Consider the following 27,357-nt stretch of genomic DNA (forward strand, 5'->3'; position numbering starts at 1 on the left):
AAGAGTCTCACGGACTTTCCTGCCTCGGCTGGCTTTGAAGCTCAGTGCTCAGCTCTTAGCCTATTGAGTCGCTAGGATTACAGGCGTGAGCCAATGGCATCCAGCTCTCTCGTTTTGTTTTTTTGTTTTTTTTTTGAGACCTCAAAGCTATACTGTTAAGATTCTCACCGAAACTCCAGGAATGGCTATAAAGGATTCTGAACTGGTTTCTGGCAGTCTGATTCTGCACTCTAGAGGCAGGGACCCATCTTCCTGACAAGGGTCCTCTGGATATTTACCACATCCCCTGTGTACCATACCAAATTTTCAATATGGGTAGACAGGCTGAGGGCAGCTGATGAGAAGTCTGAGAAGCCTGTGGAGCAGGTGACTTTTGTGGACTTCATGTGGCCTGTGGTGGGCAGTGCTGGCCTCCCGTTGACAGTAATGTTCACCTTGTGCCGTCTTCTGCTGACAGGACACACCATCTCTAGATACAACACTGATTTTGCAGTTGTAGACCACTACATACATGTAAAACTGCTCTTGTGGCTCTATTTCAATGGCCCCTAACTCTGAGAACCAAGAGACCAAGTCTTTGAGAAAGTTTTCTTTTCTCTGAGTAAACACTTCTTCACACCCCTACGTGTTTAAAACCTAAGAAAAACACAAACCCCACAACCCAGTAACAAACAGATAACCCCACACAGCACACACGCAGGCGTGTCAGGAAAGGAAGTGCTTGCTTCCTCAGGTCTCCTGGGAGTGCCAGCCCAAACACAAGTCTGGCACCGAGCTCAGACACAGGCTCCTCAGACACAGGAATGCAACAGGGCCGTGGGGCTCAGCCACGTGCATAAATCACCCTGAAAAGCCTCCACATCCTGCCTCTGGCCATGCGTGGACACCAGCGCATGGCTTCTGGCAGAAGCATGCTGCAGACAGCAGGAAGTAAGGGTGGCCTCTGCAGTCTGTGTCCAGGCCACACAACTCACCCTGTCACACTGGACTCAATTATGTGGGGAAAGGAGATTAAGAGAGGCTGTCCTTTTTTACAAAATGTTTCCCCACTGGTCTTTATTACAAAATGAAGGACTGCGATAGTGTGAGTATTTCCAATAACACATGTAAAAATCAGAGGCGTGCAGCGTGGCTGACATTATCCCAAACACTCGATCCAGAAAAGTTCTGATCCAGATGTCCTGACTTCTGAGTGTAAGGCTGGACACCAGCTGAGTGGATGCCAGCCTACCGCTCCCCTCAGGCACATCCTTGGGGATGTCTCATCTCTCAGCATTTCATCTCTCCATAAGCAGGCAGGAATATACCCAGAAGACAGCTGGGAATCAAGGCAGACTATCCCAAACAAAACGTAACCTGGGAATGAGGGACAAAACCCCAATGTCCAATCTTCCTAAAACGCACATTTACAAAATGCTCAGGTATTACTTTCAGCTTCAGAATCCATAGTGTTTAGACAAACGCACGACCTTGGAGTTGTATGACAACACAGCTCCAAGAAATCTGTAACTCGCAATGGCTTCCCTGGGGAGGTTCATTCTCACACGAGCAGTGCGGGAGGTGCTGGAAACTCCATTCCAGGGTCCGGCCTTGAGCCAGCACTGCCCCCCAATGACGCAGGGGTGGATGCGAGCACATTCAAGTAATGATAATGGGGTGTGACAGTCAAATATACCAGTTGGGTTCAGCCTCGAGGCTGGAACTATTCTAAGGCTTCATGTTGGTCCTGGTTCATTAAAACTCAGAGCCTCAGAGTTAGAAAGTATCCCTGTTACCCCTCAGGCTAAGCTCTTCCTTCACAGCTGAGCAATCTGAGACTCCTGTGGTTAAGGAGATGTTCGTTTTCACACTGCCAGTCAGTGCCAGATACAGGCCCTAGTGCCAGCCTCAGGCCGCCAACTGCTATTTCCCATCTTGCTGGCTCTGACCCATTCTCCTCCATCCAACTATTGGCCCTCAGCATCTGTGGGGTCCATATCCATAGTTCTTATTGATGACAAAAACACACAAACGAAAAGAAACCCATTCTGGTGGCTCATACTTATAATCCTCTCCCTACTCAGAAAACTGAGATCTGAGGATGGGGGTTCAAAGCCAGCCTGGACAGGAAAGCCAATGTGAATCTTACCTACAAATAACTACCCAAAAAGCCAGAAGTGGATGAGTGGCTCAAGTGATAGAGTGCACAAAAGCTTAGGGACAGTGCCCAGGTATGCCTTGAGTTCAAGCACCAGGACAATCACAAACAAAAATTAAAATAAAAACTGCTTCTACCTTCTCAGTAGTCCCTGAAAAATGCAGTATAGGGGCCGGGAACATGCCCTAGTGGTAGAGTGCTTGTCTAGCATACATGAAGCCCTGGACTTAATTCCTTGGTACCACATAGACAGAAAAAGCCAGAAGTGGTGCTGTGGCTCAAGTGGTAGAGTGCTTTCCTTGAGGAAAGCCCAAGGACAGTGCCCAGGCCTTGAGTTCAAGCTCCAGGACTGGTACAAAAAAAATGATTAGGCAACCTTTGCATGTAAAAGAGGAGTGATTTAAAGTACATAGAGGAGATGTGCAGGTTACATATAAATATTAGATCTTATCCAGCAAACTTGAACATCCATGGAGTTGGGGTCTGGGGACCTTGGAATGACTCCCCCATGAGCACTGAGGATGCTTCCTGTTCCGCGAGGTGGGGAATGAGGCCGGTCCCCAAAACTAATACTGGAGTACACCAAGGGCCCGGCTGATCATGATGAGACCCTCCCCATGGGAAGCAGGAGTAAGGGAGGACAAGAACAGAGAAAACTCTATTTCTGAGATCATTCACACCACTGACTCAAGGCTTGACTGCGTCACCGGTTGACTATAACTCTATAACTTAAAAATAAAAAAGAATCACAACTTCGACTTAGACTTACAACTAAAGAGATCACATTCTTTTTACAATATATGAAACTGGTAGAGTTCTTAGAATTCTTTCCAAATTTTAAAGTCTCATTTCCAGAGACATCTTCAGACCCCCTATTAACAAGTCCCATGGAAAACTGATTTCTGTGGCACAGAGACACACGACTACTATCACCACTGGATGACTTCCATGTCTGCCTTGAGTTGTCAATAAAGCACCTTTAGTAATCAGACTGCATGAAGGAGAAGACACAGCATGGCCATCACTCCAAATCAAGCCCAGCAGCATGTACACTGGGTTTAACAGAGGTCAGAAGAAGGAGCTGTAGAAACAAGGACTGATAAGAACATGAGCGTTAAGGAGGGTTTTGTGTGCCCCTAACAACTTCCCCCAGTCTACATAAAGGCAGCCCTCCAAATGCAGTCAATGCCGCTCCACTCTCACACTCATGGTATAAACATACGTTCCCCATTATGGTCCCCAAAATGTTGTGCTGCTGGTTTGCAAACCTTTGAAATCGCTCCAGGTATCATTCCATCCGCGTGCACCTGCAAACGTTTGGAGAGAAGTCAGAAGACAGCACTTTTCCAAACACAGCTGCACCTCTGGCTCTTGTAACCCAATGTCAGGAGCTCTCCACATGGGTGAGAACAGTGCCTGGCTAGGGGTTTTCATCAGTGAACCCCTGCCCGTATTCAAACAGAAACTACATCTCAGCAACAAGCGAGCACCCGGGAGAACATTATCAGAAAAGGTTCTACGTCGACCATGAGGCACACTCTGCACACACTGCTCCTTCATTAAGACTGCATTTTTTGCTTCACGCTGTGGATAAGGTAGTATGAGTCCTCGAAGGATCTATGGGTGAGGAGTCCAAAAACAGCTTAGCTAGGTCCCCTGCTCAGGAGACTCAGCTCCCCGGACCATGGACCAGGGGTCTGCCAGCTGCACACAAGATGCTGCTCTCTGATAGCGGCTGCTTCCACACCAACTCAACTTGCTGGCAGGACTCACTGCTGCTCTGCAGGAGACCGCCCGTAGCCCTCCAAACACCCCAGTTCACATTGTGTCCAGCCAGAGAACCTCTCCTGTCTGCTAAGGCAGAGTCTTCCATATCAGAACACCATCACCTCCAGCATATTCTGCTGTTGAGACTCCAGGGAGAAGTCCCACCCCCTTCCCAGGGCCTGGGCTATGACACCACATCACCAGGGATGTTCACGTCTACCTCACCCTCTTCATGGGCGACCAGGTGTTGCTTTTCATAATCACAACATAAGTGGTTGAACCCTTCCATCTCATAAAAAGGTGTTCTGATTTTTGCATTAATAGGCAATAAATGTTCTATGTATTTCTGTAAAAGCTTGAGTGACTGTCAAGTATCATGTGGCAGACAGACTGCATTCAATGCTGAACTACATTGTTTTGATAGGCAGGGGTACACGTGAGTGGGGAGCCAGGTAATGTGTCATTTTGTGTATCCACTGGGTAATAATCAACTCAGGGGCCACACCTACCTGTCCTCAAGCATGTATCCTTCTTTCTGATAAGGACATGAACCACTTTATTAACAGTGGTTACTCTGCTGTGACAGGTACACAACTTACTCTTGCTACCTACTTTGGTACACATCCATGAATCTTCCCCCATTACCCAGCTGTGCCCCGGCCTCCAGCCTGTGGTGTCTGTCTCTCTATACTACAGTGCCAAACTGTCTCAGAAAAGATGTTCTAATGAACACTCTGTCCAACAAGTGTGCTTCACTTGCTGACTTCAGACTCACCCTTAAGCAACTCACCTTTCAGGAAGGCTCTGTTATTAGGACCCATCACCCCACCATGTTTTTTGATCCTCGTATGTTAGGGAGCCATCCATTTTGATACGATGCAGTGACGATTTCATTGCAGGGGAACAGTTTTCTAACACTTACCCACCCCCCCTCTAGGATTTCTATATCCTCTTTGTTTTCCCTTCTTCTGATCTCGTATTTCCAAAGTAAGTTACCAGAGTCACATTTTGTAAAACTAGTTTTGCAGATTTCTACAATTAAAAATAGTACTCAAGATTAAAACACCTACTTGGAAATATTTTTTGAAAGTACTTACAATTTGTTCCATGGAAGTATTATGCTAGGCATCAGTGTACAAGGAACGCTTCTATGAACCAGCTGAAACATATTCCCCCTTTGACTTAACATATGGTGCATTCATGGATTGCCTAATACTGAGCCACAGCTTCAGTTGAGATGAACCCAGCTTAAATTGAAATATTCAACTGCTAAGTCACTGCCGATAGTTACTGCCATTTACTATTTCAGCATTATAATCCTAAGAAAATGGATCTATAACTTTATCCTCCACACGCACCGGCTTTACTGCCCTGCTAGCATCATAAAAAGAAACTCGTTTCCTTTCACTGAGCTGTGATCCAGTTTAAATACTCATCTACTCAACTGTTTCTCCCGCATTTCAAATAATAATTCACCTGTGAAAATATCTGAGCCTGGTACTTTGGAGGGAAAGCGGGGTTGTTCTTGGAAGGTTTTTCTCAGTGGCTCTCATCACTATTTCTCTAATTTCATTCAGATTTTCAATACGAGGACTGGAATCCTGGTTAATTTCCACACTGTTTATTTCTCTATGCAAGTGTTCTCTGCCATTCTCTTTCTTTCTGAGCAGCCAAGTTCGTGGTTAAATCTGTTTTGATTTACTTGAAATTCTTTTACCTCCCCCTCAAAATGTAAAATGTTTTCTTAAATGCCTTTTTTCCTCCTCTTCTCTTTAGCTCATTAATTTCTGCCTTTATATTTATTTTCTTCTAATTTGGGTAGTGCGTGAGTAGAGTTCATTCTTTTCATTCTCTTTGGCTCAGTTAAACATTTACTTAGGGCTACAATATCATTTTTGGCCTTATCCTTTAAGTTCTAAGATGCTTCTTCTCATAATACTGTTTCCTGACATTCTAAAATTGTGTAAATTTCTACTTTGATACCCTGTATCCTGAAAACTTTAAAACTCCCAGATGAAATGTTTTTACACTATTATTAAATATTTAGATTGAGTATTGAGGTCAGAGTCTCTATTATTTTTGCCTTACACTATTTGGGATTTTTCTTTGTAGCCAAAAATATGATTATTCCACTATGTTCTCATTGCTGTACGAAGATGAGGCAATCTGGTATACCTCCTCAAGTAACTTCCATCCTGCTCAAGACGACTACATTTGTGAAACAAAATAAGTGGTCCCTCTGATTCAAAGGAAGTTTTCCTTCTTTTTATTAGTATATTTCCATTCTCTACACCTAGGTCCATAGCTCACAACACATTTGTCTTCTTGCCTACCTTCCTCCTCTTTACTGAATGTGACTGCTTCATCCATGGCAGTTAAGTTGGTTAGCTTTTGATTCTCATAATTTCTATTTTAACTCATTACCATATTTTGAAATATTATCTGGGGCATCATTCTGTCTTCTTAGCTTAGCAAACTCCATTATAAAAAACTTAATTTACTTTTGAACTTGGATTTGACTGAATATTTTGTTTTATGGCAACAAATTTTCACAAGTTTATATCCCTTCGCATTCTGAGACCCGTATTTCTTCCAAAGCAGGCTCTTTGTGTACAGATGGCCTTTCCTGTTGTTGTTGATGACACCCTGCTGGGTAGTTTTGGTTGGCTGGCTTCAGTTACCATTCAATTACCATTCGATTACCATTCGATACCAGGGTTGTTGATACCAGATCTTGCTGATGTTTTGTTTTTTATTTGTTGGGGTTTTTTAAACTTTTATTTTAACTTATTCTGGATTTATAAGGTTCTGAGATCTTTATTCTGCCACATTAAAACATGTGTTTGAAATATCTATTCTAGAAATTAAGTGGACAGTAAGTATTTATAAAAAAGCAAAAGGAATAATCCATATCAATCATGTGGATGTCTGTAGTGCGCGCACGTACACACACACACACACACACACACACACACACACACACACACACTGTGCAAAGGGACCAGATACTTTGTTACCTGACTATTACACAAGGGTCCAGCTCTCTGAACTCACTGCGCTTGCACTGGAGACTTTTAGGAAGCAGGACAATGATTATCCATCCATGTAGAAGATAAAAGCTGGCTGCAGTAATGAAGAGGAAAAGTTGCCATGGATGGGACACAATGGAGAATGGGAAACAATTGAAGTCAGAAGAATCTCGTGACAACACGCTCGTTAGAGAACATGGGATTGGAAGGAAAGCACACGGCAGACTTCCAGAAAGGCCAAACCATAGAAGTGTCTGCAGCCCTCAAAATGATGTCCAGTAGGAACCACAAAATAAAAAGATTACACACAAGAAACCCATTCTCGCTTGAGGGCCTTTCCACATCAATCCAGCAAAGCGCACGGCTGACTTGGGCTTATTAACACATTAAGCCCCTATGACCTGATTCCTCCATTACTTTTTGAAAATGATGATTAATCCTCTTAGTGGTTATTTCCCCCTAAACAGAAATGGCATTCCAGAGAGATCAAGTGCTTAAAGCACAAGGAGAGGGCCTCAACTTTTACTTAACGCTGAGGAGGGGAAAGACAAATGCTCACCATGTCACCATTTGCAATACACTAATAAAGCAGAGCCACCCAGCCACAAATTAGAGCAGGAGGTGGACAGATGCTGAGAATAACTGGAGATTATCATCCAGACGCTATATGTTTCTGATGTGTGCTGTTTCTTTAGATGAACACAGACTTACTCTCGTTTACAAAGGATTATAAATCTCCCTCATAACCTATTAATCCAACCGCTTTGGAGACTTGGGCTGGCATGGGCTACAATCTGCAGCCCATGTGCACTTTTGGTAATTAAGAGTAGATTATAAAGAGAGCAAACAGCACACACAGCTGTGCCGTGCTTAAGAACTTTCTTGTGTGCACCACCAGGCACTGGGAAGGGTGGCTCAGGCGACTAAATAAAGCTCAGGACTTAAGCAATCAAACACTGGGATTTCCTTGTGGACCCCATACATTCCAGCAGAAGCGTACACATGCACTTTGTGCAACTTAAACTTGGACGCATCCACGTAGGGATACTGACTGAAACACCATGCATCGTTTAAGTTTAAAAAGGAAACAAAAATACTGGCTTGTTTTTCTTGGGACCTTAGAAAGACCACAAGTGACTTTCTAACTGTGTGGCTTAACTGCCTAAAAATCCCTTTTGGAAAAAGACAGGCTATAAATGAATAAAGGAAACATGGTGACCCTGGGTAAGTTTATTTCAGTTCCCTGAGCTTCAGTTTCTTGCCTTTATCCATCAACTACAGACAGGCAAGAAGCATCTACCCTTCCAGCACTGGCTGGCTGATTCACATTCACCAACTGTTGGAACTAGAGCTCGCCAGGGTCTGAAATGCCAGGTGTTCCCTAAGCCATCCGGGTCAAAACTCCTCCCTGAGTAGATTGGAGTATTCTGAACAAGAATCTTGCTTTTGAGTGTACCTGTTTCCTCCCCTGTGGGCCTTGATCACTGCTGTGACTCCAAGAGGCAAACATCTCCCAGGGAAACCAAGGAGTTGCCCAGAACATGAAGACGTCATAGGGGGTAAATGGTTTTACCACAGTGCTGGACAAAGAAAATGACAGGCTTCTTGCAGATCTTATAGCCACGGTTATCTTTCTCATTAATACTAGAGTATTTTTTTAAAACGTGCTGTAGCTATCCATATAGTAAAAGATACATAGAAGCACCTTAACAAATGCTCACGAGGTGAACTAGTTAATTATACGGAAGAAAAGAAGTTAGCCACAAATATGAGATCATATAACCATTACCATGAGTGATTCCAGTCATCTTAGCTAATTGAGAGGCTGAGACTTGAGAGGACCAGAGGGCTTACTGCTAGATGCCTGCCATCATAGCCATGGCAGGAAGCCTGAGGTGGGTGGGTTAAGTCCAGTTATCTGCCCAGAAAAGAAAGCTAAAAAAATACCTAAAAAAATAACCAGCAGAAAAATCCAGATAGGGATGTAGCCCTGGGGTAGCAGGGCCTAGCAAGCACAAGACAAGCAAAAAGAAGGAAAAAAGAAGAAGGAAGAAGACAATGATGACAATCAACTCTTACGAACATATTACTCTATCAATCCTAACTCATAGCCACTCTCAGTGGCCATGGGGTAGCTCATGGGCAGAGGAGGTCAGCGCAGAAACTGATGGACCTCTCCTGGCTGAAGACTGCTGCTAGCTAAAGATCATTTTATAAGTTTTTTTTTTTTTAATCAAAAGGTGTTTAAAGAAAAATCCAGAAGACAATGGAGCAAGCAACCGTGAGTGGGTCATTATGACGCTGACCCTATCAAATCAGGCTAGGAAAGGGAAGGACTGGCAGGGTAGATGGGAGAGGGCAGTGTCCTAACAAAGTCGGGGGCCCAAAGATAGCACAAAACTGAGCATGCCAGGCAGAAGAGAGGCTCACAAAACTGGCTCCTGCTGCAGAGTCTGTCTTCAAAGGAAATCACCCAAGTGGAAAGTGAAAACTAGAGACTCTTCATTCTATGCCAAATTATTCCAGTAACCTGGATGCCACGGTGTGTGGCATGGCATGAACCTGCACTGATACATTCTTCTAGACTTCCTTCTCCTCTGTGAAGTCAATTCCATCTATCGAACTTTATGATGCTATTGACCTTGTATCTCCATCAATCAGGTATCACAAGATACACATACACAATATAATGCAATCAAGTCAGGGCAACTGGTGTTTCTGCCTCCTTACATCTTTTTCATGTGTTTGTGCCAGGCACCCACAGTCCTTTCCCACACTTGTTGAGAAGAAGAGGAAAGGCAGAGGGTCCAGTGGTGGAAAAGATCTCCACCGAAGAACTGCTAAGATCCTCACTCTGCCCACAAGTGCTCCCCGCAGGGTCAAGTTAGCAGGTATCTTGCATGTGGAAAAATCATGAAGGATCAGGCCTTTCTGGGGACAGCAGTATCAAGCCTCTATGTCCTGGAAAGATCTGATATCATTTTATATTCACCTTCGCAGACACTATCCAAGGAAGCTATTCTTTCCTCACTGTGACTCACGGAATTTAATTCCACCAAATCTCCCATCACATCTGACTCAATGTAGTCACTCAGGAAACAATGCTTTGCCCATATGCTTTGGAAGAGCAAAACTCACAAACGCTATGGCAGAAAACCCTAATTTGAAAATCCTCGAGGAGTATCCAGTTGCACCTTACAAACACATTTTCTGGTTTGAAGACTTTGGTATTATTATTATTATTCTTTTCTGGCCCAAGAATGCTCCTTTCAAGACAACACCTTAATGTAGCATGCGGAAATGAAGCCAAAACATATGGAGTTGTTTCCTATCAAATACTATACACATGGATTTTATGTATTTTTTAACATAATAATAATTAGCAAAGAGACTAAGAAAAATAGTGAACTCTGAAACTGGTCTTTTCCTAACTAAAACTCAGCTAGAGCTCTCTTGTGTTCATTACAAGAACTCCCCTCCTTGCTTTAATAACTTGTCTAACTAGATGTACATCTGTCACATTTCTAGGAGAGAGGGAAGAAAAAAAAAACACTCATGGAAGAAGAGCAAGCCTATCCTTCTCTTGTCTTTTCTAATCTCATCCTATCTTCCTTTCCATTCTAGTCCTTTTCCTTCCCTCTGGATACTTCAACATTCCCTATCCTAAGTATTTCAAAGACCTCCATCCATGGCTTCCTGTGCTCTCTGGAGTGCACTGAAGAACCCCTCACCCCTTGGATGTGTGGTGGGGTTCCACTGTAATAGTGGCTGCTGTGGGTATGTGGGTCTATATGAAGACTGCCTGCACAGACACCCACATCAGCAGAAAAGTTTTCCTCAAACCAAGAATAAAGAGCTGGGAGTGAACGTGGACAAGAAGAAGAGAGAGAGGTGATGCTGAAGTGAAGAGCTGTCAACCAGTGTACGTGGACATTACTCCCCCCAGTTTCTGCTGCACAGGGGAGGGGCTGGGGCTCAGTGTCCCTAGCTCAGTGCTCCTCTCTCAGAAGGGAACCTTCATTCCCTCATGTCAGCTGAGCATCCACAGCATTGTCTAGCAGGAAAAGAAGAGAGGGAAAGCAAAGCCCTCCACCCAGCTTTACAAAGTGCCCTCTGTTGTGGCTGTGAGAATGGCTCACCTTCTTAACAAGAGGCAAGCGGCACGCTAACTCCAAGCAGAAAATCACATCCTTCTCTTCCTAGCTTCAAATGAGGGGGAGGAAAAAAAAGACCACAGAAGCTGAGCCTGATGCAGAATTGGTCTTATCTAAGAGAAAGACCTAGGGGCTTTGTCTTCAAAAATCTGTTGTACCAAGGTCTCCTAATGAGGATCTAATCAAATGATAGTTTCAAGCCTTGTAGTCTAATGATTCCTTTTGCTAACAATGGATGGCAGCCATCTCCCTGGGAGCTATCTGGATGGCTTGGTGAACACTAATGAGATTTAATGGCAGTGTGAGAGGATCACAAATGGTGGCATAAATTCCCTACCACTGGCTACCAAACACTCAGTTCTGCTGATGCCTCTTCAGAGGAGCTATAGACAAGCCTGTCCATCACTGAGGAAAAATTAAGAGCCACCTGGAAAATGAATCTCAAGGTAACAATATCCAACAGTACTAATTTCTACTACTTAGACTGTCACACGATTCACAATAGCTAATATATAATAATATTTAGTAGCTACATGCACAATGGGATTTTTCCGCCATTAAAAAAAAAAAGTGATCCTGTCATTTGGGGCAACATCAGTAGAATTGGAGATCTTTATGAATAAACCAGCATCAACAACAGCAAAAAAGCAAGTACTTTATGATCTAACACATTTCCCCTCCCTTTCTCTCCTTCTTCTCTCCTCCTCTCCTTCTTCTCCCCCCATCTCCTTCCTGGCCTCCATGAAGCAAGAAGATCCTTCAGCACATACTCCATTCATGACATATGGTGTCATCACAGGGCCAGGACAGGCCAAATGACCACGCACTGAAACCGTTAGCCAGAAACAAGCCTGCCTCTCCCCTGTACAGGGTGCTGTCTCCCTAGCCATCTTGCCACAGTGACAGAAAGCTGACCAGCCCCGTTCTGTGCCTCCAGTGCACTTCCTTTCAACTTTATTGGCCTTGCCCTTTTCTTGTAAGCTTCAGAAGCCCAACGTGACCAGCTCTCACCAGGATATGCAAGCGAGTGAGAGACAGGAATAACTTCAAGAGAAACGACGCAAACATTCACACTGCAGACAGTCAACCTCGGTTAAATGTTTCTTCATTGAACCAGTGAGAAAAGAGAAGGGAAGGTTCATCACACAGAGAAGGGAGGGAGAAGAAAAGGAGGGAGAGGTGGGCAGGAGAGAGGAAGAGGATAGTTGCACTGGGCCCAGCCCAAATCAGAACTCATAAAAGGAAAAGAAAAATCCAATGTACCTTTTCGTGATTTTCTATTAGGATCTCCACCACAATATTCTGGAACTTCAAGTCCATGATGGCTGCGACTGTCTCCTCCTGTGGCCTCATCAGAGTTGGTCCGAACACCACTCCCAAGTTTGCCACCGTCATCAGATTTTGCTTGGAGTGATTGGAAACACTAGCATTCAAGAGGGAGAGAGGAGGGGCCGTTTAGGTGAAGACCGTAACCGCAGAATACACGGTGCCCTCCAAGTATGTGCTTCCTTGGAAAGCAAAGCGTTGTGAGGTTTAAATTGTCTCCCTTGGCTCAGAAACATCGGGACCTGATAGTTGAGGCCCTGCCTGCCTTCCTGCTTCTGCCTTTTCTCACTTGTTCCACTTGCAGCTCATGCTTGCTACCTCCAAAACGTAGAATGCACCATCTTTCCCTGCGTTATTACGGGCCTGGCTAGATGACTAGACTGCACTGCACCTCCGGAAGAATTAGCGTCAGTGAGGAATTAGCTTCACTCCTTGGCCCCACTGCACAGTGGACAAAGTCGGCAGTTCTCAACAACCCAGCCACTTCAGTTCCAGTCTCAGTCCAGATCCTGTCTCACTTCATATCTTGTGCAGTTACACTGCTCTAGACTCCGTTCAAGGTAATGGGTGTCTTTTCCACCCAGTTCATCTGAACTTTTTTATTATGATCTGTTCATCTTGTCTCCATGAGAAAGTAAACATCATCACGGTAGGACTTCACCTTATTCAAGTGCATATACACTGGGGTCCTTGCAAAGGCATTCAATGAGTATTGTACATAAAATAATGAAGGGTTCCACAAACAGGAGAAACTCCAGTACGCCACAGTGCCTGATGACTTTCCGGTTTACTTATTTGAACTAAAGGTACTGACATACTGGGCATGGTGGCTCAGGCCTGTATTCCCAGCTACTCAGTAGGCTGAGTTCTGAGAATGACTGTTCAAAGCCAGCCCAGGCAGGAAAGTTCATGAGACTCTTGTCTCTAATTAACCACCAGAAATAGAAGTGGCACTGTGGCTCAAAGTGGCAGAGCATTGAGCAAAAAAGCTCAAGGACAGCCATGTCCAGTCCCTAAGTACAAGGTGCTGAAATGGTATTTCTCATGTCCGTCTCTGAAATTTTATAGCTTGGTCGGGAGTGTGGCCTAGTGGTTAAAGTGCTTGCCTAGCATGCACGAAGACCCGGCTTCAATTCCTCGGTACCACATCCATAGAAAAAAGCTGGAAGTGGTGCTGTGGCTCAAGTGTAGAGCTCTAGCCTTGAAAAAGCCCAAGGACAGTGCTCAGCCCCTGAGTTCAAGGCCCAGGACTGGCAATTAAATAAATAGATAAAATAAAATTGTATAGCTTTACTGATTTAAGGGTCATGATAAAATGGGCAGGTTTCCCCTAAGTTATCAGATTTTTCTTGCTTTTGAAAGATGGACAGGAAAGAATAGAGCCCAAGAAATGCCTGCTCCCATTTGGACTAAGCAAACTGAAAGAGCATGTTCAAATTCAGTTAGGTAGGTGTGAAACCAAGCTAAATTTGCTAACAGACTAAAATCACATTTCCAGAGTCTGTATATGGGGCAATATATAATACTCTCCTCTTCTACATCAAATCAAACCCTGAGTTGCTGGCAATGGATGTTAAGCAAATAATTATACAACTTTAGGAAAGCATCCCATTTCACCCCTCTCGTCCAAGACACACAGAGTGAGTCAGACGTGCAGCCTCCCCTGCCAGCTGTGGTTCCTGGCATCATCACAGGCACTGCCCGACCCCAGCACCCGAGACTGCTCCCACAACACAGTGGAGAACGGGAGGAAGAGGAGGAAGAGGGAAGAAGGCTTACTTTGTCAAGTGTTTCACCAAAATATCCAACATCTCTTTATTCTTCTCTGGCAGCTTGTGTACCAAGAAATGGATAGCATTAACTCGAGATTCTGGGCTGCCACTTTCTTTAAAATAAAAAAAGAGGATGGGGAAAAGATAGTTAATAAAATATAGCCAGGTATATCTCTCCCAAACCAACCACTAGAACAGCTCAGCTGTTCAAATTTTTTTTAAAAAAGCATTTAACCATGTTCTGTCACCACTAAAAGGAAAAAAAAATATGATCTACTGCCCAACATGCATTATAAATCTGGCAATACCTGCTTCCTAGTAGGTTATTTCCCGGAGCTACCAGCCTGCCTTCCTTGTTTGAGGGACTGTGGCAGCCTCTCCCGTGGCACGTACCCGGAGGCTGGCACCCACTCACTTGTTCGAGCACAGCCCCTGACAACTGTCCCACAGCAACAAGTTCTTGTGTCAGGAGATGAATGATGTCTGTCAGAATGAGCTGTTGCCACTCTAGGCCTTAGCCCCTCAGAACAGAGCAGCTCTACGCTGAACTTGGGATCTGCTTTGATTGAGGAAGGCGAATCTCAGAGGAAGAAAGAATGTGGGTAAGGGTCTTCATTATGGAATGAAAAAGGCAGAGTAAGCAGCCTTATCATGGCTGATCTGAGTGACTTCACTGGGCTCTGGGACACAGACACCATCCCTAGGTCTCAGGAACCTGGCCTGGACTAATTAGGAGAATACAGGCCTAGAGAGAAACAGCCACGAGAAAGAAGTGGAGGTGTTGGTAGGCCCTGGACTGAGGTTTACAATTCAGACTGGCTTTGCAGAGCAGATAGGGCCTAAACATGGAACGGCAGTGTTGAGGCCCTAGCAATGCAGTGAGGTAACAGTTAATATGTTCTTCTAACGGGGTGACCTAGCAAGTAGCTAGCTAGCTCAAGTCAGCACTAGTGAAGCCAGTGCCCTTGTAAGAAAAGGAAGGCAGGTGGTGAGGTTAGCTCATGTGCAACTGGTGGCTGTAGCACCCAACAACTCAGGAGGCTAGGATCTGAGGTTGGCAGTTCAAAGCCAGCCAGAGCAGGAAAGGCTGTGGGACTCTGACCTCCAATTTACCACCAGAAAACTGGAAGTGGAGCTGTGGCTCAAAGTGGTAGAGGGCTAGCCTTGAGCAAAAGAGTTCAGGGACAGTGGCCAGACCCTGAGCTCAAGGCTTCCACGAACCCAGGAAAACTACAAGTTACAAGAAACCATGGGAGGAGCAAGTGCCAGAAAAGAGCCATCTTCAGCCATTTGAGGTCCATGCTTCTCTCTGAGTTACTCAGGTTCTAGTATTTTCTTCATCGCAATCCTAGAGAACTCACATGTTCTTTTCATCTACCTTGGAAATGGCACTCCGGCTCTGCCTTTCACAACAGTGGTGGTACGAGGGTTTCAATTCAGAACTTTTGAGCCCCGGCTCTCCTTTTTGCTTTACCATATGCTTACATGCTTGTGGATGAATCTCCTCAGAGATACAAAAGGAGTCAGACACAACAGTGCTTCTGTCTTAGCATGCTAGCAACAGGAAGTGTAAGTGTTGGCCAACGCTGATGCTGTGTGTGTGTGTGTGTGTGTGTGTGTGTGTGTGTGTGTGTGTGTGTGTGTGTGTGTGTGAAATGGTGTGATGGAGTCAGGAGTCACCCTCCGATACAGCTGGGGCCATGCAGGAGGAGGGCGTGTGGCTCTGATTACACTGAGATCTACACCTGCAGGCCAATCCAAGGAATGTCTTCACTTGGTAAATAATCATTATCTACACATTTATTTATATACATTAAGGTTATGTATCAGCAGGTTCCTGAAATAATTAGCCACACTGTATCTGACCCTACATGAGGCTGGTATCTGTTAGGTTCAAGCCAATCAGGTTTTGAGTCAATCAGTGTTCTCTTTGCATCTGGAATAATTGATTGATTTAAACAACCCATTTCATTCAATGTGTCACTAATAACTCTCTGCATCAAGTGCCACTGCCAATTCTGTGGCCCTCCCAAGTGCCCTCGATGTCTGAAAAGTGAAGCTCGTCCTACTTTATATTCCCAATAACAGTGTCTGAGGATGAGGAAGGATATTTTACAAGAAGACATTGAGATAGTTGTTGCTAAAGGAAGCCCAAGGGCCAGGATATTATAAGGCAAAACAGTGAACGTAATACAAATAATCAAGTTATGGTACTTAACTAAAAAACACCCTTTGGAGGTACCAAAATTTATCAGTGAAAACCAGCACATAACTGTCTAAACAGGGAGGTGACAAATTACAGCCTATTGCTAAATCTGGCATCCAAACCAAGATCTTCATCAACACTGGGGAAAATAAAAGCTGCAGAAACATAATTTCCACACACAGCTTTGACTTAAAGCAGAAGCTTGGAAAAACTGATCAAAAATTCCAAAGGAATAAAAGACAGTTGTCAAGGATAACATTTTACATTTTGATATATATTTTTTATTTTTCTGAATGCTTTGTGCCTACAGTGCTGTCAATATTTTTGGACTTATTACTTGCTGAGAAGCACAAGCTGGAGAAAAGTTGTTTGCCACCCTCTAGAGACAGACTTCATTTCCCAAAATGGTGTTACTGGCTTTGAAAAACAGACTCAACACTTCCCCTCCTCATCCAGTTCCTCTCCCACCAGCCCAGCCCAACGCTTTGACATCCCACATATTTTTTTTCCAAGTCTGTTTTTTTCTTTCTTCAAAAACAAAGGAAAATAAGAAACAAAATTAGTAAGAATTTTTAAAGGAAAAATGACTTTCTTCTCGATTTTATTTTATTTTGACATTCAGAAGAGCTTCCTTGCATTACCAGGCCTTTCCATATGGCTACAATACTGCTGTAAGTCCTCCCAAAAAGTTTCCTAAGTAAATTAACTTCAGTTGCTTACCTAGATGTGTTTTGTTCCATTTTAACTGACATTGGTTGAAAAAGAAACAAAAGGCTGAACCGTATTCAGCTTTCACAAAATGGATGGATAGATGGTCAAATTTAATTCAAGTAGCAGAGTAATTTCCATTAACTCTTAAATTCAAAAAGAAAACTAAATTCAGAAAAAAAAACCTTTGTTGATGCTGCCAATACATTAACAGTAAACATTAACTCAGTACGCTGATTTTTTTTTTGATAGAATAAGAAACAAAAGTATTTTTCTCCAGGGGATGAGAGCAAAGAAATGAACTTTGTATTTTTAAAAATCGTGAACCTACATTAATTCAGAAGTTCTCAACAGAAAGATACAGGGAAGAAACTGATGATAAAAGTAAATCAGAGGGGTTTCAGAGAAACTTTCAGATCTCTTGGCAAGAGGCGAGAAAACAATCCCACTACCACAGAACTGCTGTCCACTACCGGGTGAATGTGAAGAATCAAATCTTCGTTCTGTCGTAGTATGAGTGGAGGAGACCAAGACCGGCAATGCTTGCTGGCTTTAGCAGTCAGCTCAGCGAGCAGTTTGGTGGAAAATGACTGCTTAACCATAATCCCCATTCCCCAGTGGCATTCAAACAGGGAGGTTAGTTTTGGCCAACCGACGTCCCTGCCAGCTTTAGTCAATACAAATATATGTGCAAAAGATGAGTAAATCTGCTCCTGCACTCTTTCCTAAGAGACACTCAGTACTGGGAAAGGGGGAGGCAGGGGGGGAGCCTCACAAGAGATAAAAACAAAAGCCTCAGCTCTGCCCTGGAAACTCTGGGCCCCAAAATAAACTCATTTAGTACATGGACTTTTTTTCTCATTAAATAAGGTTACTACAAGTCCTGTTCCAACCACAACAATGATTGCCAAATCCAGGCCAATAATTACAGTAGCCGCAGTAGTCCTTCAGTACAGTCTTGCTGTACACATCACCCTCAAGGCTGCTGCAGACTTCCTACTAGGCCAGGAAACAAAACAGAAGGTACGAATCCAATAGGTAATGCTACCCTTTGCCTCTATTCAATTCTGGGCAGCACACTGTTCAACTACATCTTCAATGAACTCTCCCACCCCCGACTACAGGACTTCTTAAGGGATGGGAAACCTCTCCATCTGTAAAATAGGCAGAAACTAGAATTCTGAATGCACTGCTCTCAGTGAGGGCTGTGACTAACTTGTGGTGATTTAAAACCTCACTCCATGGTGGCTGTTTCTCCAGAGCAGAGGTTTCAAGATTTGAGCTGCCACCTCCTCAGCTTCTTCCAGTTTCTGAGGCAGAACAATATGAAACAATGACCTTCGGACTAAGTTTAATTTCTTTTCCCTCACCTGTCCCCCCACCAAAAAAAAAAAAAAGAATGCCACAGGGTAGAAGTTCAAACCAACCAAGCAGATGCTAGAATTTTAACCAAGAAAATTTCCTCCACTTTCCTTGATCACTTAAGTTCTTGATTTTTCTTTCTTTTTTGTCTCCCACGTGAAAAGAAAACTGAACAGAACCTCGTTTTTCTTGCCCTTTTGAAAAGCCTACTTTGCATGCCCAGGGAAGCCTGCACACACTTCTTTCCAGAACCTTCTAAGAACCTTTAGATTGACTGGAGTGGAGACCTCACAAGAAGGTTAACACTGAAAGCCACATTTGCAAGGTAGCAATACAAGACCCATAGGAATTGCTCTAAGTTTTTCAACAGATTAAGTTATGGAATACATCCAAAGGGGAAAATAAAAAGAAATGAAAATATGATTCCAGCTACTGTCTGTGCACCTGTGAAAGCGCCAATGGAAACTGGGGTGTTGCATTTGAAATAAGGTCCTCTATAATCTGCCAAGTTACTTAACAGGTCTCAACTTCAATTTCCCTAACCATGAAATACCCAGCACCAGTATACATCACAAGGTTAAAAATGAGTAAACAGCATGTGCTGAATATAAAATGTGACCTATAAGATAATAGAAAACCAGAAATCCTTGAAGGTGACTCAGACAAAATTCTAATCACAAATTAAAATTCCACCAACGACAGGTCTTTTCATTTAACATTTTATCACATATAATTCACTCTCCCTCAAATATTGCTTGGGCTTCTGGTGTTATCTCATACAATTCCTTCTGTCTGTGATTTCCATCTAAATGTCTAAGTGAAACCATTTCCCACCCACTAATCTCTCTAAATCTGCTAATCTCTTTAACTCCTACAAGTTAGCTGCGTCTGGTTTCCTGTAGCATTCTATTCAGGCCACACTGTATATGTTATAGTGTAATGAGAAATGTGCTATCTCTACCCCGAAACTTGAGTAAGGGTTGTGTATTGGAATCAGGAACCCTGTGGGGCTCTGAATACCAGTATCTGCCTGTGACTAACACACAATTGGCAATAACTTGTGCTTATGAAAGCATAAACATCCGTCTCATTTTTTTACTTTCAGAAAAGGTGCGAAGGAAGGGTGGAAACTATCTTCTAAAGCAACTTCCATTCTAAACCCAGGTTGCAAAAAATGACATTAATTTGCATTTTTCATCTCAAAGTCCTCAGTGTGCATACCCTGTCCCTCATAAAACCATGTCCGCGCACCTTCATGTAACACTTACTGGCTGGAACAATGAAATCTCCATGTAGCTCATAGGTCATGAGAGGCTCTGGGAGACTCCTGCATGAAGAGAACAGCTCAGAATTATCAAACAAAGCCAAACAGTTCACCACTGAATTTATTTATTGATTTTGTTTGTTTAAGGGTGTTAAGTTCCTTATGTATTTCTGAGTCAATGTGCAAAATATCCCCTAGGGAATACTCATACATACATACATACACACACACATACATACACACACACATACACACACACACATACATACATACATACATACATACATACGTACATACATACATACATACATACATACATACATACATACATACATACGTACATACGTACATACATACGTACATACATAGAGATAGGACTCCTATCTCTATCTACCTATCTCTCTATTTCTCTATATATAAATAACTGATCAAGGTATAACCCACTATGCATATCAGACATGATCAAAGTTTGGCTGTCAGGTCTAAGCAGATCTAGGAAAGCAACTCTACAAACATCTGGATTCACATGCAAGATACTCATATTCTAAAGTCAAACACTAATCAAATGTCAGCACGTAGTTTTGAAATTCATGTTTATATGGAAAATATCAAACTCAAAAAAAGAATCACAGCTTCTCTTCTTGAATAGCTCTATAATAAAAGTATGATTTATCTTTATATGTAAATGAGAAATATAAAAAATACCATTTTCTAGTTTATGCCTATAAGCCAGCAAAACAAAATATAAAGTTGAATGTTAACGCAAAAAAATATGTACACAGATCATCTTTAATTTTCTACAAAAATGAATCACACAAATAGTACTATAAAGCTGGCACAGATGGTGACTTCTCATCTACAATCCTAGCTGTTCAGGAGGCTGAGATCCAGAGGGTCAAGGATCAAAAGTTTTAGGCATACAGAAAAGTGTACTCCATCTCTAAAGCAGAGCTCAAGTAGAAGAGCACCAGCCAAACATGCAAGCAAGCAAGGCCCTGAGTTTAATCCATGGTACTACCAAAATAAAAAGAGGTAAGACAGGGCCAGCAACGTGTCCTAGTGGTAGAGTGCTTGCCTAGCATGCGTGAAGCCCTGCGTTTTATTCCTCAGTACCACATAAACAGAAAAAGCTGCAAGTGGCGCGGTGGCTCAAGTGGTAGAGCACTAACCATGAGAAAAGCCCAAGGACAGTGCTTGGGCCCTGAGTTCAAGGCCCAGGGCTGGCAAAAAAAAAAAAAGTAATGTAATTTATCTAGTGAGAATCAAAAATCTACCGCTCAGTCAACCTTATAATACCTTCAATTTTTCAAAATCAGATCTCCTAATTTTGTAAATATCTTTAAAATATATAGACAAATCACAATCTGTACAACTTTTGTTCTGGTTTACCTGGACAAGATACTTAGAACTTTGAAAAGACTGAAATCTTACAATCCAAAAATTCCTCTTTCAATGTTTAGAAGGAAAAATTCAAAGCTTCTCAGGCACACATAAATAATCATTTAAGCATATGCAAAAACATATGCTGCCAAAAGTATGGAGGCTTATTTTATATTAATAAAAAGATCAACTCATCAAGAACAAATCTAAATGTTCATTCGTGGATCTAATAACAGAGCTTCAAACTATGCAATATGAAAACTGAAAGAACTCAAGCAGTTCCATGGTTACAGTCAGAGATGTAAGTTTCTCTTTGTCTCAGTAGCTAACTGAAAAAGGAGACAGAAAAATCCATTGATTTTGTTCAAACCTGTCTCCTATCAACTGACTTCACCTGACAGGCATGTCCTCTACCTAAGAAACACGCTCCATCCAAAAGCATCAGAATACACATTTCCAGTTCACCCAACCAACCACTACGTTTTCAAGCTAAAGCATATTCTAGATCATAAAAGGGTTTTTTGTTTGTCTGTCTTGTTTTTGGTGGTGTTGTTTGGGGGCTTGAACTGTGGGCCTGGGCGCTGTCCCTGAGCTCTACAGCTCAAGGCTACCGCCCTATCTCTTGAGCCGCAGATCACTTCCCATTCTCTAGTGATTAACTGGAGGTAAGAGTCTCTAGGCTTTGTGTGCCTGAGCTGGATCCTCAGATCTCAGCCTCCTGAGTAGCTGGGATGACAGGGCTGAGCCACTGTGGACTTAGATCACAAAAGTTTAAAACGTTCAAGTTGTGGGGTGCTGATGGTTCATCCTTTTAATTCTACTTACAAGGCTGAGATCTAAGGAGCACAGTTTAAAGCCAATCCAGCGGAGAAATCTCAGAGCTTCATATCCTCAATGAAACAGTAAAAAAAGAAAAAAGAAAAAAAGCCAGAAGTAGAGGTGTAGCTCAAGTGGTAGAGTGCTACCCTTGAACAAAAAAGCTGAGCAAATGGGCCAGGCACGCTGCCTAGTAGTAGAGTACTTGCCCACCATGCATGAAGCCCTGGGTTCGATTCCTCCATACCACATACACAGAAAAAGCTGGAGGTGGATCTGCCCGAGTGGCAGAGTGTTATCCTTGAGCAATCAGTGTCCAAGGATAGTGTCCAGGCCCTGAGTTCAAGCCCCAGGACTGGAAAGAAAAAACAAAACAAAACAAGGCTGAGCAAGAGCACAAGCCCTAGGCAAGCATCTGGCTCTGAATTCAAATTTCAGACCCACCACAAAAATTCCATTTGATAGACCACAAATGATGGAGAAGGACTGAACTACAGCAACATTCTAAGACAGAAGTAAACGCCAAATTATTTTAACGGGAAAAAAATCCAGGCTTATATTGGATATATTTGTATTTGGTTATTTGAAATTGGATAGGGAACGGGGGAAAACAAGATGAGGGGTAGGGGAGAGGGGAAGGGAAATGGGGAACATGACGTGTGAAAGAGTTTCAATGTGTGGGAATTAAGGCACCATTTATCTGGCAAATATCATGTAACCCTTCTATTAATCACAATAAAAAATATATTAAAAAAAATCCAGGCTTACAGAACAGACAGAGGGCCAGGCACCAGTGGTTCACGCCTGTAATTCTAGCTACTCAAGAGGCTGAGATTTGAGGATCACAGTTCAAAGCTAGCCCAGGCAAAAAAGTTCATGAGACTCTTATCTCCATTGAACCACCAGAAAACTGGAAGTGGTGCTGTGCCTGGAGTGGCAAAGTAATCACCCTGAGCTGAAGAGCTCAGAGACAGTGCCCAGGCTCAGAGTTCAAGCCCCATAACTGACAAAAAAAAAATAGAGAGAGAGAGAGACATATGGTGTATAATTCCATTTATACCAAACTAGAGAAAATGTAAATTAATATGTATTAGCAGGAAGCAGATAAATGGTTATAGCATGAATGAGGTCCGAAGAAAGGACAAGTGCATAAGGATGGGAAGAAATTTTGGGTCAGGCAGTGATAGATGGGTTTGTTATCTTAATTATGGTCATGGTGTTATAAGACAGTATTGCAGTAAAGAGAATATCTTTAGCAAGTCTATCAGAAGGTATATTACAAGTACATAAAGCTGATTATATGTTATTTATACTTTAATAAAGCTGTTTACAAAACAAAAATAAATCGTAGAAAAGACCAATGTGGTGATTTACTACTTATACTCACAAAATATAATCACTTGTCTTTCAGGACATTATATGTACTTTTAATTTATAAAAAATTGTGTAAGTTTGTAGAATTGAAACACAGGGTATAATGTCTTAAGAGCCAAAATTTTCTCCCTATGAAAAGTGTTATTTTATCATATTAGTCAGTGAATATATGGATTCATGAATGATCAAGATGTAACTGTACTCACAAACTGACTTGTTACATTGAAACCCCTTTGAACAATTACTTAAAGATAATTTTTAGGTAAAGAAAGTTGCAAGCAAATATATTTGAAGGCACAGTCCACACTGACAGCTTCTAATACAGCAGCCTGTATTCATACACAAAATGACAACCACACAAATCAACACAAAGCACAATGAGGAATGAGCTGTTCCCTGCATTCAAACTTTCTCCTCTCTCTTCTCTACATTCCAGTGTTCTTTAAAGAAGGGGGGGGGAGTAAATGACATTGCATTCTAAACCAGGAGGAAGAAAGACCAAACCTAGTATCAAAATATGGACAAACAGGTTGGCCAAGAAGAAAAATGGTCATGAATTTGCAGCAACTAGAGGGTGTGGAATCAAGAGGAAGGAAAAATGAAAGCCTATGGCAAAACCAGAGGAAGAATTTCTTTTCCAATAAAAATGAAGTTGTGTCTCAATACCTTCTCCCAGCTACTTATATCATTGCCATATGTCTAAAGAGGCAATGCCCCATAAAAATAAATATTCTTAATGTTAGGGAGGCAGTAATAAAAGTGACAAGTTCTCCACTCAAAATTTATTATACTTAAGGCACTGCATCGTTCAAGCCTCCCACCCAACATGTTGTTAAGCCACTTCTTTTTGCCACCCGCTGGGATCTGTTTGGAGATATAAATTGTAATATTTGCCTAAACTGGCATTTCCTTCCCTGAAAAATCCCATTCCAATTTCTAAGCTTAAAAGAAGTTTCCCCCAGGTAGAATCAATTTGCTAGAAACATCTCACAAGACATATCATGAGTTGCTTCCCACGGAAAAACTGCTGTGATAAAGAAATAAAAATCATGGTCTGTCTAAACGAGAAATCATTCACAAAGGCTGATATTCATACCCCCCCCAAAAAAACTTAAGTAAAACAAACAAAAGACCCACCCACCCCAAGTCAGCAGAAGAGAAGATTGCTGTCACACATGGTTCCATCCTGCATTATTTTCCTTCCCTGAGACTCTGTTGTGTTTTCTGTTTTAGTCTGCTGTTTTGGGGGCAGTTTGCCTTCTCTACCTCCGGTTTACCAACCAATAAAAAGTTGGTATTTGCAGTGAGAAGAACTGAAGAGCCACCGAGGGGCAGGAAGAGCTGTCTTTCTGCCTGGTGCCCCAGTCTATGAGTAACATCTCAGACTGCCTCGACTTCTAGAATCACCTGCTATGGTCACAGCTGTGTGGGTGACAGGGATGCAGGAAGACGAAAACTCAAGACTTCTCCTACTTGTCCATCCCCGGAACTGAGTGTCAAATCCTCAATGCCGCTTTTTGGGTTGCTAAAAAATAACATAAAGGGAGGAAAAAAAAAACAGCAACCTAACTTTTCATATCTCCCAAGGCATCTGTGGCTTATGGTAATTGCTTCATTTAGGCAGCATGTGTATATTGTTAGGACTTAAGTTAGATAATCATGGCATCTCACAGCATCACTCTGTAGGCGATATCTGCTTCAAAAGGGAAGCAATGCAATGAAAGAAGAGGGGGAGCTGGAGGTTACATGAGATTGAGGCAGTAAGCATTCAGCTTTGGTGAGCATCAAATGCACAAAAGTTTTGCCCCTAGCTTTTCATCAGTAGCTTTGTCCTCTTGGCCAGTTCGTTTACTTGTCCCAGGCATGAGTTTGAAAATGGCCTCCTGCTAGAATAAAAAAACCCTCTGCTACCAACCCAACATATTCAGTGCATTGTATTATTATATTCTCCCTCACCACTTCCTTTATGGACGGACTTTGGGCTTTCTCTACCTCTGTGTTACTGTCATGTGGGATTGAATGATCCTTTAGGAAGAAGGATGGGCTATCTTTGTATTGCCACATCTTTTAACAGTCCATCCCTGACCTCAACCCATCAAAACGAAGAGCCTGACAACCAAAAATGCCCACAGACAGTGCCAAATACCTTCGGTACCAAAATCACCAAGTGATCCATGGCTCTAACACTTCAGCAATAGGCTAATCTTGTAACATATTCCAACGTTCTCCGGGGATTTTACATTACGATTCTAAAGCAGGATTGATAAAGCTCCTTTCAAATCACATCAAAACCATAGTCACACTCAGTGGCAATCTACATACCAAGTTCATATATTTAGCCTTAATTTTACGTCTTTAAAAACCAGGGTTGGCAATAGTGCCAACAAACAGTTTAATCACTGTCCAGGAACATTTTCAAATAACAAGAAATCAGATAATACACATTTAAACACATCAGCAAATTTAAAGATAATTAGGAAAGAGACCAACCAGGTAACAGAAGCCGCCCAATGAGACACAACAGGGATCGTAATGTAATTTCTGACGTAACTGAGTAATAGAAAATCTAAGCTGAATCTAACTATGACCAGAAGTTTAACTATTCGCAGAAAAGGCAAAGGCTACAAGACTGTGTTAAACGACATCATGAGGTTATAGTCAGCTGTATCTAAAATGTACAAATGCTTATTTTTAAAAAGTAATCCAGGTTCATCCATACATAAAAGCCAAAGGTGGGGGAAGAGAAAAGTTGCACAGGTTAAAAGAGATATCCAAAACCTATCAATTGTAGGAAAGACTATATCAACCGTAAGAAAGACTTTTGAAATGAAATCAATGGAAACAATGTGAGCTGAATACTGAATGGCATAATAATGATATTCTAACCATTCCATCGTTTTATGATAAATCAAGTATTTGTGATTGTAGGGTTATGCTATTTTGCAAAGACTTTTTTAGGCATGAAAAGCCCACAGCCATTGGGCTCTGTCCACAGGGACAGAATGCTGGTACCTGAAGCTCCAGAATGATAGAATGCGATGATTCCTATACTCATCTCTCTGATCTTCCAAATTTGTAATTTTTAAAAATACCAAATGAACCTAAGGGATTCTAATATCAGAACCCAAGACATTTCTACACGGAAAACTATCATGCATCAACTTTTACCAGCCTTAGTCTACGACCACAATTATCCACTCTGCCTCACAGGCAGGCACCACCACACCCACATGTATTTTTCTATCATTTAATTGTCCTTCTTTCTCTTAAATATAATTGTCCTTCAACCTTTTTATCAATGAACTCTTATCCTTATTGATGAAAAGGATAAAAACTCCTTAAAATGCTGAGCCTTTTATTTAACTCCAGTCCTACATATTTCATATAATAAACGGGAATTATGTACTTTAACTATCAAGTAAACTTTTCAAATAACTTTGTATTTATGTTTTATATGGCTTGATGTTCAAATCATGTAAACTAAAAAAAAAATCCTAGTAGCCTACAACAAAAGAGCCAATAAATCCAATAAAGAGTTGTTATCCTTATTTTGTTAGTATCAAATCCCTGGAATTTACATCTATAGTAGATACCTGTTACAAGACCCATGTCTTTTCCAATTTCATTCCATTCCAATTTACTTAAAAACTGATGTTTTTTTCTATTACTTACCTCACTTTCTAAAACAACATTAAATACCTCAGTAAGTTTCCACTCTCTTCTTCCCACCTTCCTTCTTCCTCCCTCCCTTTCCCGCTCTCTTTTATTTGCTTCTTAGCTCACTCTGTTCTCTTCCTTTGCCTTCTTACTCCACTTCCCTTTTCCCTTCCCTCCCTCTCCCAATAATTGAACTTAGGGCCTCCTGCTTTCTTGATGGGTGCTCTACCACACTTGAGTTGTGTCTCCAGGCCCTTTGTTGGTTATTTTCAGGGTAGGATCTTTTATTGTGCCTGGACTGTGAGCCTCTTCCTTGTACTTTCCCCATGTCACTAGAAATGGCAGGCACCTGCCACTGGGCCCGGCCATATGACTCCGTATAGCCGAGATAAAGGATATTTAGCC

At 42.2% G+C, this 27,357-nt stretch overlaps 1 protein-coding gene across 1 annotated transcript in view; it reads right to left on the bottom strand.

Annotated features, from left to right (window-relative positions):
* Arhgap10 (Rho GTPase activating protein 10) overlaps positions 1 to 27,357 on the bottom strand; it is a 176,414-nt gene that overhangs the window by 35,031 nt on the left and 114,026 nt on the right. Inside the window, exons 16-18 of the mRNA XM_090356869.1 lie at positions 19,730 to 19,788; positions 14,193 to 14,298; positions 12,351 to 12,510 (exon numbers count right to left, since the gene is read on the bottom strand). Of these exons, the coding sequence (XP_090212995.1) occupies positions 12,351 to 12,510; positions 14,193 to 14,298; positions 19,730 to 19,788 (325 nt within the window). The remainder of the gene's footprint in view (positions 1 to 12,350; positions 12,511 to 14,192; positions 14,299 to 19,729; positions 19,789 to 27,357) is intronic.

Source organism: Megascapheus bottae, chromosome 23 (genome assembly GCF_031878675.1).
Source record: "Megascapheus bottae isolate mThoBot1 chromosome 23, mThoBot2.hap1, whole genome shotgun sequence".
NCBI lineage: Eukaryota > Metazoa > Chordata > Mammalia > Rodentia > Geomyidae > Megascapheus > Megascapheus bottae.